The 14,300-nt window shown below is 39.9% G+C and overlaps 1 protein-coding gene across 1 annotated transcript; it reads right to left on the reverse strand.

The window, feature by feature from the left end:
* Positions 1-2,250: 2,250 nt before the first annotated feature.
* Positions 2,251-11,771, reverse strand: MRPL15 (mitochondrial ribosomal protein L15). Its single transcript, XM_056330928.1, has 5 exons — positions 11,612-11,771; positions 9,092-9,249; positions 6,273-6,438; positions 5,604-5,727; positions 2,251-4,369 (listed from the first exon to the last, which is right to left on the reverse strand). Exons 1-5 carry the CDS (start codon positions 11,708-11,710, stop codon positions 4,032-4,034), a joined length of 885 nt encoding a protein of 294 aa, XP_056186903.1. The 5' UTR covers positions 11,711-11,771; the 3' UTR covers positions 2,251-4,031.
* Between the last annotated feature and the right edge of the window lie 2,529 nt (positions 11,772-14,300).

The raw sequence follows: 14,300 nt of genomic DNA on the forward strand, positions 1-14,300 counted from the left end.
ATATGCAAACTAAACACATAAGTATTTAAAATACAGAATTTTTGCAACAATTGCAAATTAGAGAAATTCTTACAGAACTTGTGTCCAACAGTGCAAAATTGGCTTTGCATTACCATTTTACATTTTAGCAATAAAACAGAAAACACAAAATAGCAATGGGAAGCTATCTTCGTAATTGATCACTTTTATATGACTTCCTGGAGCACTAACATCAATTATGCTTGAATGTCAAAACAATGTTGGCACACTGCCAGTGAAGATTCAGATCAGGGCCACCATTTTATTCATTTATTCCTGTTTAGGAATCAGCGAATGGTACGATCAGTTTTTGGTTGTTAAACATGAACACTAAATATGAAGTATAATGAATTAAGCACTAGCATGACTTTGTTGTACATAAGTGAAATGGAAAATGCATCTATTTTAACTTGCTTTATTTCAAGTCTGCAGTCAGTCACCTGCAAGTATAGCATTGGAAGGTTGCTGTTAGTAGAGTCTGTCATAAGAAACAGAATATTTCTAATTATCAAGTTATGATATAACAAGGTATATACTTGCTCAGAGGCCTTTATTTTGATTGCAGTCTCACATTTAATCAGTTTTATCAAGGAACTATTTAAAAGTATGATGTCAATAAAAATTGATATGGCTTTCAATATTTTATGGCACAAATAACATTTCTTTTCCTCAGCTACTTGATAATTCTTTTCTGCTTACAGCAGACTAGGTGTTTCTTGCTGTGTAATACACTGTTGCATACGAAAACCCCCTATCAAAACAGGATATCCAAGGCAATCATTTCTCTCATGAACATGAAAACATTATACATATTCTTAAGTGAAGAGAATGGCCTGAGATGCCAGTGCTGGCTTACAGTCTTGCATCAATGAGCCTAACCCTCACATAATCATCAGTCCATTGGGAGGCTGCTTATTAGGGGTTTATTAGAAACCTCGTCAATAACTCCTGTTTTTGATAATTCTGTATTGGGTCGCCAGGAGATTTGTGTTCCTGACAAGATAAAATGAACAGGAAATCCTCTACAGCCTTGCCACTTTTTTCACTAGTAAATAAAAATCATAACAACCATTATGAAATACTAGCTACCATAAACAGAGAAGGAGAAGAAGAAAAAAAAAAAAAAAAAAAAAAAAAAAGACAAGCATTGCATATTTTAAATAAAGCAACATATAGCCCTTCTTGCCCTCTCCAATTACAAGATGATAAAAGATCACCTTTATAAAGTAGAATGACCGGATTTTGCGGAACGTGGCTGTTTTGGCTCCAAGGTATTTGTAGTGTTATAGTATCAGAGCCAGGATACAGCTGCCTTGTGACTAAGATGTCGTTCACTGAATAAGTGCTATCCAATCCCTCAACGTCACCAGACATCTGTTTCCTGTTTTCATTCTTTCTTTCACTGTTATCATTTTATCCAAGTTACCCTTTCACCTGAAAACCATTTAGAAACCTACCGAAACCAGCGCATGCATGCGTGTGTGTATCAAAGAAGTTGATTTAGGGAAAAAAATTGCCAAGACCAATTTGTTCATTTTAATACAAAGAGCAGGAGTGGAAACAAAGTTGCTTTCCCCCTCTTCTCCTCCCAAAAATACACAATGATACATAAACACTTTTGTCTTCTGGTCTTCACTAATATGACTAACTTCCTTCTTCACTTCCAGTTAAGTAGCTTTCCTGTTGAGTACCACCACCTCCACAAAATACAATTGTGAATTGATTCATAAAAACAGAAACATTATGGCACAAATAAGGGAAGGCAATAAATACTCTTCCCCCCGCTCCAACTCCTTCCCAAATGGAGGCAGTAGTATTGTAATAACAAAAAGAAAGAAAAAAAAAGGTTAAAAAAAAATATATTGCTTGTCATTTAAGGTTCCAAACCAACAATCATCAGGATGCAGAACAGGATACATCTAAAGTGAGAAAGTTATTTACTTCACATTCAAGTTAGCACTAGCTATACTTTTTTTGGCACATGGTGTTATTCTTAATGTGCCAAAACAGTGTTGTGCACCTTATAAAATATGAATGTTAACGCCACTAAGACTGAATTCCTGTTATTCACAATCCAATTTTATATTGGTGTTGTTTTGCTGTTTCACCTATACTTAAACCACAAGTCAGGAGAACAACCATTGCTGATAGCATCTAACACACATTAACAACAAACAACAGAAGCTGAAAAGTAAAATTGTCAAAAATCAGTGACTTTCCAATGTTAATCTCTGGATTTCAGGTTATTTAATCAGCACAAGAATAGAAGACTTGTTTTATTTTGTTTTGTGATTACAGATGTTCATGTTAATTGAAAAGGTAGTTTGTTGAATGAAGCAAAAATCTGGGTTGGTTAACAAACACCAACAAAAAAATTCATCTGCCTTTTCTTATTCTCTGAAAGAAAAACAAGGTTATTTTGTAATTTTTTTTTCTTTCCCCCTCCCCCTCCATGGCACACCAGCAAAATACAGGTGTCATACAGGAGAAACAGGAGATTCTGGCACTCAGAGGGCTTTCCCTAGGAGATGGGACGGTTTGGCAGCTACAGGAAACTGTCAGTAGCACTTCCAAGGGCACAAACAAAAATTGCAAAGCAAGACTTCTTGTGTTCTGGTCTTCCGGCCTGTTTCCTGCACCCTAATAATCAAATTATCCCTACTTTAAAGCCAAATTCAGCTTCCATAATTACATGAACTTTAATGAAGCATCTCATTAACTTCTGAGGAATCAGAGCAAATTCTGGTAATTAATTTCCTCTCTCATCTTTCAATTTACTGCTTGGTTTATCATCCGAAGTGCCCAATCCTAAGCTTCTGCATGAAACCTAGAATACTCTTGCATAGTAATAACACAGTATTCTGGAGAGATTGATAAAACAAACATTTGCTGGAAAATGATTTTCAAGAGTATATCAAGTCAGAGTTAATTAAAATACTGCTTCCCATAAAACCAATCTGTTCATAACTTTTCGCAAAATCTAAATTCATTTGTCCGCTGTTACATATGCAAACTGTGATCAAGCTGAAAGCTGAATCCTAATTGTGCACTCTGTCCACCACATCCCCATCTACAATCCCCACCACAATCTACTGTCACTGTCTTAATATTCATTGATTCTGGATTCTGCTATGCACTTTTATTAATGACATTATATTTGTGTCTGGACAAGTTTTAAATTTTGTTTGAATAATAAAAGCCATTGATTTAAGATGGCCATCATTTTTTCCCCTACAAATTTAGATAGAAAGTTCTTTTAAACTGCACAAAAAGTTTAAAAGTCCTTTTAAACTTTTTTTTAAACAAAGTCTCTTTTAAACTAAAACTGCTGTCTTTCTCAATTCCATCTGAAAGAGTAAGACAAAATGAAGACTTCTTAAGCTCTAGAGCTATTGATGGTAGTGGCAAAATCCAAAACATTGCTATGGAATTGAAGAGGTTAATGAATCCTTCTGTATTTTGTTATTTCTGGTTGGGTTTGTAATTTTCCCCATCCAAAACCAGATGGTCTATCTCTTAGAGGTATATCAAGATATAATTTTCCAAAACATCAATTGTAACATTATGTAATATGATTGTAAAACTAATACTAATTTTATACAGCCATGTTTCAAATTTTAAATTGAGGGAGGGAAAGATATTAACTAATTTTTAGGTCAAGTTATTCTTTGAATAAGCTTTGAATGAACTTGTAGGTCAAATCATCCCCTGAAATAAATGCAACTTGGAAACATTCTGTCTGAAAAAAACAGTCTCCAAACCCTGGCAAATAATCACAAGAGAAAGTGCCCGAACACACATTTATGTCAGAGTCTATGCTGTTTCCAAATGTGAACTTTTCATACACTGTGTTATGAAAATAAAGTCAAGAGCTACACCAGAAGATTACATAAACAAAAATTTATGTTTTGCCTAGTATAACAGGAGTCTTAAAAAAACCAAACACCACTTCATATCCATTATTTCATACCCAGATGTTTCCTGTACACCTGCAGTTGTCTCCAGTGCTGAATTCATGAGCTATAGTATTTTAACAGACTCTCATCAGTTGGTTTTAGAATTTTCTTGTCTGCCATGTTCACGATCCATCCTGGAGCAAGACCAAAAAATATCTGTCTGGGATCCTTGCGTGAGCTTAACATTTTGAAGAGTTCATCCTTAGTTATGTCTGGTAAGACATAGCCGTATTTCTTGGCAAGTTCAAGCCTGGCTTCTGCAACCTTAGATGGATCTGCCAGGTACCCACGATTCCTGGCATCAGTGTAGTAACGCACTAGATCTTCAGGTGGAAGCATTCGCTTTGGAATAGGCTGGCCACGCAGAAAAAATACTACTGGCTTACATAAAATTTCTGTGGGCAAACATGAAAGAAAATTAGATAGTATGCTTTACAATACATATTTAAGAAGGTGTCATTTAATATCTTTATTTAGTACTTTGTGCCACATAAATTATTGAACTCTTATTATTAAAAAGTATCAAGCAGAACCCTGTATTTCTTGGCTTAAGTTATTCTTATTCAGAACAAGATAGTGGTTCATAAGTTTCACTTAACCAAACAAACAACTCTGTTTTAACTGGTATTTATAATGACAACCTGGATGAATCGTTACTTCTAATGCATTTAGAATACCTACTTTGGAAAGATACAATAACTAAAATAGATGCCTTCATATATTTAAAGGACTGACTTCCAGGTTAGAAGAAACACATTTGCACGGCTATTTACATAGTGTACCAACAAATGTCAAATGTAGTGTTTCTATAAATATTTTTAAATGAAGAATCAATGGCACATGCATCTATCTAGCCGTTTGTGAAGACTATCTTCTCCTCAAGTTTTACTGAATTTGGCAAATTACACTCCAGATCCTTTTAACCTTAGTATTTTTATTGTTTTCTGGACTGGAAAAAAAGGACTTTTATCACTCCAGAGTAACACATTTTGCAAACTAAAAATGTCTATTCCTCTTGTTCTCAGCCTCATTCACACATGAAAGCTCCATTATTGTCAATAAAACCTGCATGAATGAATATTAGGCAGGATGCAGCCTCAAGCAAAGCAAAGCCTCATTCTTCAGTGAAAGTGTTCTGAAAACAATAGCCATTTTGACTGGAATGATTCTGAGCTTCTGTAACTCGGTTATTTCCTCACTTCAACTAGAAAATTATTTTAAATTAAAACCAGAAATATCCACAGTGGGTTTTAAACCTAATTCTGCCCCCCCCCCCCCCCCCCCCCAGTTTTCTTAAGTATTATTAAACACATGAGAAAGTTGGAAGACAAATATTCAAAGAAACAATCTTTTATGAGTTACTCTGTTTATAAAGCTACTTGGATTTCTTTAATTGGCTGACTGGTAAATGACTGCTAACACTGGTAGGGCTGAACAAGCAAATGGTTAATAAAAGCAAAACTGAATGCATTACAGTTCAACATTTGTGTAACAGTGTGTTGTTGAAGCTTTTAGAAGAGAAAAAGTGGACGATTTTCCAGAAGAACTATATTTGAAACTTTTATTTGGATCATTTAATCTTTGCACATTCAGAGAGAAAGAGAGGCAGAAATGGAAAGGAATTCTTACCCAGACTCCTCGGATCATAAAATGCTGTTGTTACCACACCTCCATTTTTTTCTATGGCTGCAATTGCTAATTCAGATGCCCTCTGCACTTCAATATTTACTTTTGCTGAAAAAATATCAGCGCCCTGTAAATTTCAACACAAATCAGAGTAACATTAAAATGAGTATTTTAGGACATACACTTATTCCTCTCTGCAAAATTTTAAGAAACGTGAAATCCTGCAAAGTATTATGATTTGTCTGTTCCCTGCATCAAGACAGGTAACCAAACTGCTCTCGCTCAGTCACCCAGATTGAATGAAAAAAACCCTTTGCCTGTCCAAAAAATATTCACACATTTCTTTCAGCATATTCTAGTCTTCTGTTGTCAAATACTTTAACCTCTTGTTACATGCTTCTTATCTGCAATTTCTGTAGTGTCTCAGGTCTTAAAACATCATACTGGGGTTTCGTTTGTTTTGGGTTTTGGTTTGTTTTTGGGGTTTTTTTTTTTTTGCAAATCCACAGTGCCCTCTAGCGGGGTTATCATCATAACATCCCACAGCAAAGCGATTTAGAAAAGCAAAGTTGCTCCCAAAACATGAGAAGGACAACCTGACTGCCTGGCATGGAAAAACAGAAAACCCAAGCTTTTATACTGCCCGAGGTAATAAGCATCTTGCATGTATACCTCCTCCACCAGCTGGACGCCATAATCCCTTTTGAGAGGCTGCACTGTTACACCTCTGGCGTTAGTGAGCTGTGTTAAGTCAATTGGCTGTGTGGGGTCAACTCTACCCAAATCGATCAGGTACTGCAGCCTCTGAAGACTGAGCGGTTGATACTGCCGTCTGAGGCTGGGGAGAGGAACACAGAAAACAAACAAAACAATGAAAAATTTCAAACACTGAAGCGTCAACAGGAACTAGTTAACCAAGGCACAACACATAATATTTTGTTTTCTACCTACTCTTAAAATTACCAAGTAAGTGTTTAAAATGCACCTATCCATAAACCAAAATTTTAAGTTTAATTTAATGCAAATACAAGCCCTAGTCACAGGCCAAGACTCCATTATGCCTTCAGGTTGGTCACACACACACCCCCTCCAATATATTAATTATTTTGCTGTTGCTGAGCTCAATTTACTCCAGAATACCTCTCTACTTGTCGACTGGTTTAAGGAAGCTAAAAAGATGAAGAAATCAAAACGTCAGCATTTCTTGGTAACTCAACTAGATTCTAAATAACTACCTTCTTCAAAGTGAGTCCAGCTTGGTAGCTTCACTGAAAATTTCATTCAGGAAATCCAAGCAAAAAACCCTAAATAAACCACAATCAAAACCAAATATAGCCTCTCCTCCCATACAAATTTAGTCAAAGACTATCTGCCCAACCCTGTATGTGCTCCTGCATAGTTTGCCTATATCCAACAAGATATTTTAGTCTATTACCACTGTACCTGACATCTCACAAGTACCGAATGGAATGTTCCTCAAAATACCACAAAGGAAGAGAAGTATCAAGAAAATGCATACTGACCCATACCCCCAAAGGAAGTTGGAGTATTTTGTCAATAGCCATCAGCTTCAGCAGAAACTACTGCATTTTATGAAGTTCTAACTTTACTACACAAACCGATCCTTAGAACAGTTTTCCCCATCCCAATGTCTATAGCTACTGCACATAACTTACACTGATGCTCAAAGCTTTCTCATACAATCGGTTTGACCACCACTACAGGAAATTTGTGTGTGGTAGCAGAAAAACTGAGAGCTTATCTCTGTTATTGGCAAGCTAAATAAGAAAGAAAAACAACAGAATTTACACCATCAGACAGCTCTTAAGAAAGGAGAAGTTCAAGAAGTGGAGGAACACTACTGTAGACAGAAAGAAGGAGGTGAAGATAAACAGGCAGGGACATTGCTCAGCATACTCCCATCCTGCCATGATAGCGCCTCTGAAGTACACTTTCAATGTTCACTAGACAAACATTTACAATAGATGACACTGAAATTCTGCAAACATTGAAAAGAAATTGGAGTATTTTTTTTTGTTTCCAAATGCTGTCAGATCTGGTTAAAAACAGCAAGACCCTACTAATTTCTTGTCACTGCAGAAGCCTGGATTTTTGCTATTGGTAATTCATGAACTCGTAACCACTGTTAACACAAGAAGCTCAGTGTCTGCATTCTGCAGTGTTTCCTTTGTAGGACTGCAAATCTAAACTCTTGTCTTCAGCTATGGAATTTTTTTCTCATTTACTCTTGAGAGTAACTTAAACAAACAGGAGGCAATGACAGTACTTGGAAATAGAGTTTGAACTTCAAAATTAGTAAGACTCACAGAGAAAATGTTTAGCAACCAGTACAGGTCTGCAAGTTATACTGCATGCATAAAGAATGCAAATATAAAAATGCACAGCTATTTGATGAAGTTATATCAGCAAATGAAACATGAAATCAACCTGCAAGTTTAACAATTCACAAACACACACATATTTATCTTTTTATTCTTGAACTGTCTGCTAAGTGTGGCATGTTTTGCCTGTAACAGCACCATACAGGTACAGAAGTTTTCACGATCATACCTAAAAGCAACAAAATGATTACTGACCCAGGTAACATACATGCTATCCTAGGAAACAAAACCAGCTTTAAACAACAACAAAAAATTAAAAACCAGTTTTGTAATCATCAATATAAGTGAAGGAAATTAATAAAACACCAGCATACAGCTCTCCAGCTAAGAACAGTGACTGCAGACAAGACACGTTAGATGAATAATTTTAAAAATTAAAAAGCTGGAAGATGGACACAGAACAAACAAACAGGGTGTGAAAAGAGGACAAAAGCGTCAAACCAGTCCCAGCACCTGAGGAGAACAATGGTGAAAGATGACTTCATGGCCTCATCCAGGAGATTTGATATTAAAGAGCTTGTTAAAATCCTAGGTGGAACAGGTGGAGTACAGACAAAGACTGCAGTGTTGCAGGACTAAAAAAGTAGAGTCATGAAAAGAAGCAGAATTGTTTGGCTAGCAGCAGATCAGAGCTTCACATGAATAAAGCTAACAGAAATAACAAAGCAAGGCTTTGCATTACACTTCCATGCTTAACATGCTCACTTGAGTCAATGGGCCTGTTCCCAGTCAGTTCAGCATGTTACCTGCTGTGCAGGCAGGCAAAGAGAGAAACAAACATGTACAGAGGAGTGGTCTCAGAGAAGAATCGCACTCAGCTGTAGAAGGAAGGGTAGCCTGCTACAGATGCAGGATTATGCAAAGAAAAGTACAAATAAGCAGAGCTGTGAAGTAACAGAAAATGAGTGAATTCATTAAAAAAATAATCTCAGAAGAAGTGGGAGATGCTGTTGTTAAGGAAGCTAACAATCTGAGAGGAATAGCTCACTTTCAGTTAGGCCTGTTTTGGCATATTGGCTTCTAGCTTCAGAAGGAAGATCAAGAAAAGCAGACAATGATCAATTTCCAGGTAAATGTGAAGAAACTTACCTATGTCCCTCATTAAACCCATATTTTGGTATGGCCAAGTAAAACGGAGTTTGACCACCCTCAAAGCCTAATCGGGGGCGATTTCCTCTTTGTCTTTCTCCTTTATGACCTCGACCACACTTCCTACCTCCATATCTTCCACGGCCACGTCTTCTCTCCTTGAAAACAATCAATGATACATTGATTCATTTAGTCAATGATTTTGGAGATAAGCATCTCTAAAACATGATTTCAGAGATATGAACAGCTAAGCAAAATGCTGATCCTTGAGGAAAAATTAAGAGATAGATCCATTTGATCTTACAAAGTTTTTCCCATTTAAGCTACCATTTACTGGAGTGTGAACACATGTGGAAGGAGCAATGTCACATTGCTAACCAGTCTCTTATCTGCACAACACAATTCACACATTTGTTATTTTCCAGAGTTCCTCAGTGTGAATCAGTCACTAGAGATATGTGAAGCAATGCGTTCTGAACAGTATTTGTACTGCTTATAAGCTAACTTTTGTTAAGTTGCAGCACAGTCACTGCTGGATCAATAACAATGTAAATAATTATTAAACAGGCTACAGTAAGCCTCTTCAATTTCTCTTTTTTTTTTTTTATTCAACATTCAAATAACCAAACTTCAAGCACCGTGATCCCACAAATTGCTATATGCAGTTAGACTGCAGCCAGAATACTGAGTAAAACTCAGGTCTGAAAACTGCTCTTTACAACATGGTATTTGATTACTAGCCTAACACCGTAAAGACCTAAAATTTGATGCTTCATGCTCTTTATTGTGTCCGTAGGTTTTCCAAAGTTATGGAGTACTTAATGTGCACTGAAATATTGGTACAAGAGTCAGTACAGACATACATCAGAAGCTAGACTAGACTATCCCAGTCACCAAAGGAAGTTGAGTTGTCCCCAGCCCACGCACTATGCTGCTTTACTCAGTGTCTCTTGTGCTGACACAAGCAGTTGTGGGGCCCTGTGCTGGACAGGTAATGGAATTAAACTAGATGAAACCTAACTTCTGTCTAACTATTTTTCTGCTGGTTTAGTTCCCTGCTTTGGCTCACTGCACAACCTCTAGCAGTGGTAGGAAATACACAGCAGGTGTGACCACCTGGTGGCAGAGGGACACCCACCCTTTCTGGCAGTTGCTCATCACCCCCCCCAGACTGCACCATGACTTTAGTAAATACAAGCTCACTGACAAGGAATGTAATCAGTACATTGACCAGATTTTAGACTGTTGGAGGAGCCAATCAAAATTTTTTTATACAACTTCTGTTTGTGAAGACAAATGCTGTTAAATCTGCTTATTTGAGAATAAGGCTGTCTGACACCAAAATCAAAACAACCAGACAAACAGAGCTGAGGTCACTTGTACAATTTCTAATGGAAGACAAACAGCAGCAGCATGGGGAAAACATTGCTCATTTCTTAGATGGAGTTGCAAGTTACTTGCTAAAGGCTGAATGAGTGTACAAAAATTTCTACTTTCAAGATTAAAAAAAAAAATAATGTTCTCCTAAACCCAACAGATACCTTGAAAAACAGAGTCCCGAGGACAGACACTGGCAGGTAAGCATCAGCTCCAGTAAATCGCAAGTTCAGACTATCTCTCAACTTCTCAATGCTAAGCTTGAAAATACCATTTTGGAGGCTGGATTAGTTTGAAAAACCTTAAGAATCACCACTCCAGCACTGAACAGTGCTACTTCTACCTTAAATTGATCCTGGCCAAGATGGACATTCACATCTCCAAGTGAAGTAACCTGACAGCAGAACCCCAACAGCTGTAGGGGGAAGAATTTCCATTCTGTTGTCTTGTCACAGGTTTATGGGGTTACCACTATGCAGCACTCACCAGCTCTGTTGGCATCTCTAGGGAGCCCTGAGCACTGACAGGGAAGTGCTGCAGGGACAGTCCCCTGTCAGTCCCCTATTCGTACGACTTTAGCCCTTTAACTTCATCCCCCTGTACACAGATATCCGACACACACACCCCAGATTGGGTTCCTCCTGGTTTCTTTCCTTTATTTGTCTATCACTTTACAATGAGACAGGGAAGATTTAGTTTTGTTTTTGAGAAAGCAATAGTAACAAGAAACGGTGGCTGGCACCACAACCCTTTTCCTTTTAAACCTTTTAACCTTCCTTGCCTTTTCTGGCATATTACCCCATCCCATAAACATTCGTTATTCCATACTTTCCTATTTCCACCCGCCTTCCAACAACGGCCCCGAGGTTTCGCTAGGATCACCCATCAGCCAAGTCCTCCGAGAGGACATCCACGCGCACCGGCTGTAGGGCACGCAAAGGGCAAGAACAGGGCCAACACACACTGCAGTGCCACCCGCTGCCACAGGCCGCTCTCCTGGGACCTGCCACTATCACCCCAAAGGCCTGTGACAGGCCCCGAAGAAACCGCCACCGGGGCCGGGCATGCCCGACGACGCCATAGAGGCCCGCCGCCGCAGGGAAAGCGCGCCCGCCACCCACCCGACAAGCTGCAGGCACTCACCCGCTTTTTGGAGCCCGGGCTGGGCCTTAGGTTGGCCAGACTAACCCTGGGCAGCGACCGCAGCAGCTCCAAGGCCTTGGTCCCGCCATTCCCACTCATATCCGCTCACCTCCCAAGGGCAGCACTAAGGGTGGCGCGGGCGAGCTGCTTTACGGCAGAACCGTAAACCGCACCTCCCGCGCCCTCCCAACAGTGTCGCGCAGCCTGCCCCGCCGGCGGGGGCGAGTGCGGACGGAGGGGGGCGCTGGCTCCGCCGCTCCAGCCGGCGCCGGGCTCACGGGCGCCCGAGGCGCGGCGCGGGGAGAGGCGCGGCGTGCGCGGCCGGGGCCGCCGAGGGGCGCGGTGCGGCTGAGGCGTCCTGCGGGCCGGCGGCGGGGCGGGATGGAGCCCGGCTGCCCTCCCGCATCCCGGCCGGCCGACGGCCACGCACCGCCGTCCTGGGAGAACGGGGAAGGCGCGGAGGGTTACAGGTGAACACGGATCCATCCTTTTAGTCGTGCGTTAACTAAGAATACCAACGGATTAGGCGTAGGTCCCAAACCGCATTTCGTTTTCCCGTATCTGCTTTTCTGTTCCTCACACAGATCTCAGCCGAGTACTTTAACGCCAGGCCTCGCAAACCGCCAGCCCGCACCTGAACACAGCTGGCGGCAGCGCGCAGAGCAACTGGAACCACCGTGCCCTGCGTCAACCAAAAACGTTTGAAGGTGGATACTCACTGGAAACGTGCATTATTATTAGAGGCTTTTCCTTGTACTGGTGCAGTACTTGATCACTTCAATTATTTTAATCCAAAAAGTGGACCTACTGGAAAATCATACAGCAGCTTCAATCGGTACATTGGTCGGGTGGGAAGTCAGGTACTCTCTGGTGGAGGGGGCATGCCGCTGGTGGAGGTAGGCTCACTGGAGCGAAGAACTGAATTCTAGAAGCTGCTGCTGAGAAGTTACAGAGCAGAAAGGCTGGTTCCCGTTGTGAAAGTCACTTGATGCTCCTGAGTGTGATACCTGCTTTCAGTCCTGAAACTTGTTTGATGAAAACCTTGTTCCATGTTGAATGTCTGCTTCAGGTTTCATCTTGGAGAAAAGGTCAGCCAATAGCTCTGCCAGTTCTGAGAGTAAGTAGGGGTGAAATGGGAATCACGTTGCAGAAATTCATGTTTCAGTATGAAATCTGTATAGCTTCTTACCCCCTTCAGAAAAGATTACTAACAATTACAATGTAACAATACACATGAAATGCTGGTATGCACAACCATCTTACCCAAGTCCCTTTTGGTCACTAGGACAGAGAAAAATACGTAAGTTTAGAGTATGCTTTGCCTTGTAAAGCTGTCACTACACTAAGCAGAACATTGAAATTAGGTAGAAAAGTATCATTCCTAAGACAGATATCTCACTGTAAAGAGACAGCCAACTTACAGGTCTTTGAAAGATTCATAATTCAGATGTTTTCAGCAATTCCTTCGGGATTTCAGCAGCTCAGTTCTTTGAACATTTGTAACTGGCAGACTGCCCCATGCCCACACAGGCCATCCCACTACTGTGTGATTCGCCTGTGCGCAATCCATGCAGAACTCGCATTTCTCCAGTGACCCTGAGCCATGCTAGCAGCCACTGGGAATTCAGGTAACATGGTTCCAGCTATATTGGCTAAAAGATTAAAAGTTTGATTTAATTATGAGCAGATTACTGATCTCCTAGCTGGAGGTTCATCAGCACGCCACCTTATGGAACTGACGTTTATGTGGTTAATAGCACGGTAGAGAGGGAAGACAAAACTTTGTTCGTGTCCCAAAAGGATGTTCTACAGCAAGAGTCAGGTTCAGCATACTTGATAAGCACCTGGCATAATGTGAAGCTCCTAATTAGGAATCTTTTATGCATAAACTGTATTTTCTTACACAGATTTGAATTGGGTACAGTACATGAGGCAAGAACGCACACTAGAGATAAAACACAAAAAGCTACCTGTGAAAATGACCTAATATTAGCAATAAAAGGGATCCCCTGGCATAAATACTATGTATCCAAGCAGCCTGAGGCTGCATGTTTAATGTTACACAGTTGGTGCAAAGGCTTCTCCAATGTATTTCATGAATGCATACTGATGAATACATTAAAGCTGCTGAGCAAAAGCTTTGTGAAAAAATGACCCGGATTGGTATGGAACATGCCAGTGGGAAGGATGTGAAAGAAGCATAGCGTGCATTCAGCTGCTGTTTGAGCTGCCAAAAAAGCATCCATGCTAGCCAGATACTGCCTGGCAAATACAATGAGTAGATTGATTTTCTGTGAGTAAATATCTGACAAAGATGTATGGGATAGAAGACAAAGAACAAAGTATTCCATTTTGATCGAAATGTGTTTCCCATACTCATTCAGAGTTGCTCTGCGTATTTGGAACAGACTGAAATGATCCAGTAATTTCAATACAGAGTGCCTGAATAGCCTAATACATTTCAAGATGAGTAAGAATCATTAGCTCCTTGGCCGTAAGACAAGAGATTTATTTTGGTGATGAAGGCATCTGATCTGATGAGAACAAATGAGTTCCGTCTAACAATGCACTTTGGTTTATTTGTGCTGGTTTTCCCGTTTCCCATGACTTACTGTTTTATATTTACCTATGCAAGAATACTGTCATATCCCTTTTCCCCTAGGCCTTATAATACAATATAAAGATTATT

The sequence above is a fragment of the Falco biarmicus genome, chromosome 3 (genome assembly GCF_023638135.1).
Source record: "Falco biarmicus isolate bFalBia1 chromosome 3, bFalBia1.pri, whole genome shotgun sequence".
NCBI lineage: Eukaryota > Metazoa > Chordata > Aves > Falconiformes > Falconidae > Falco > Falco biarmicus.

Bases quoted from the DNA above. Each gene is read 5' to 3' on its own strand.
- MRPL15 (XM_056330928.1), bottom strand. From the start codon at position 11,710: ATGAGTGGGAATGGCGGGACCAAGGCCTTGGAGCTGCTGCGGTCGCTG. The intron at 6,439-9,091 runs GTAAGTTTCTTC...TCCTCTCCCCAG, and splicing joins GGGTTTAATGAGGGACATAG to CCTCAGACGGCAGTATCAAC. The intron at 5,728-6,272 runs GTATACATGCAA...TGAAATTTACAG, and splicing joins GCGTCCAGCTGGTGGAGGAG to GGCGCTGATATTTTTTCAGC.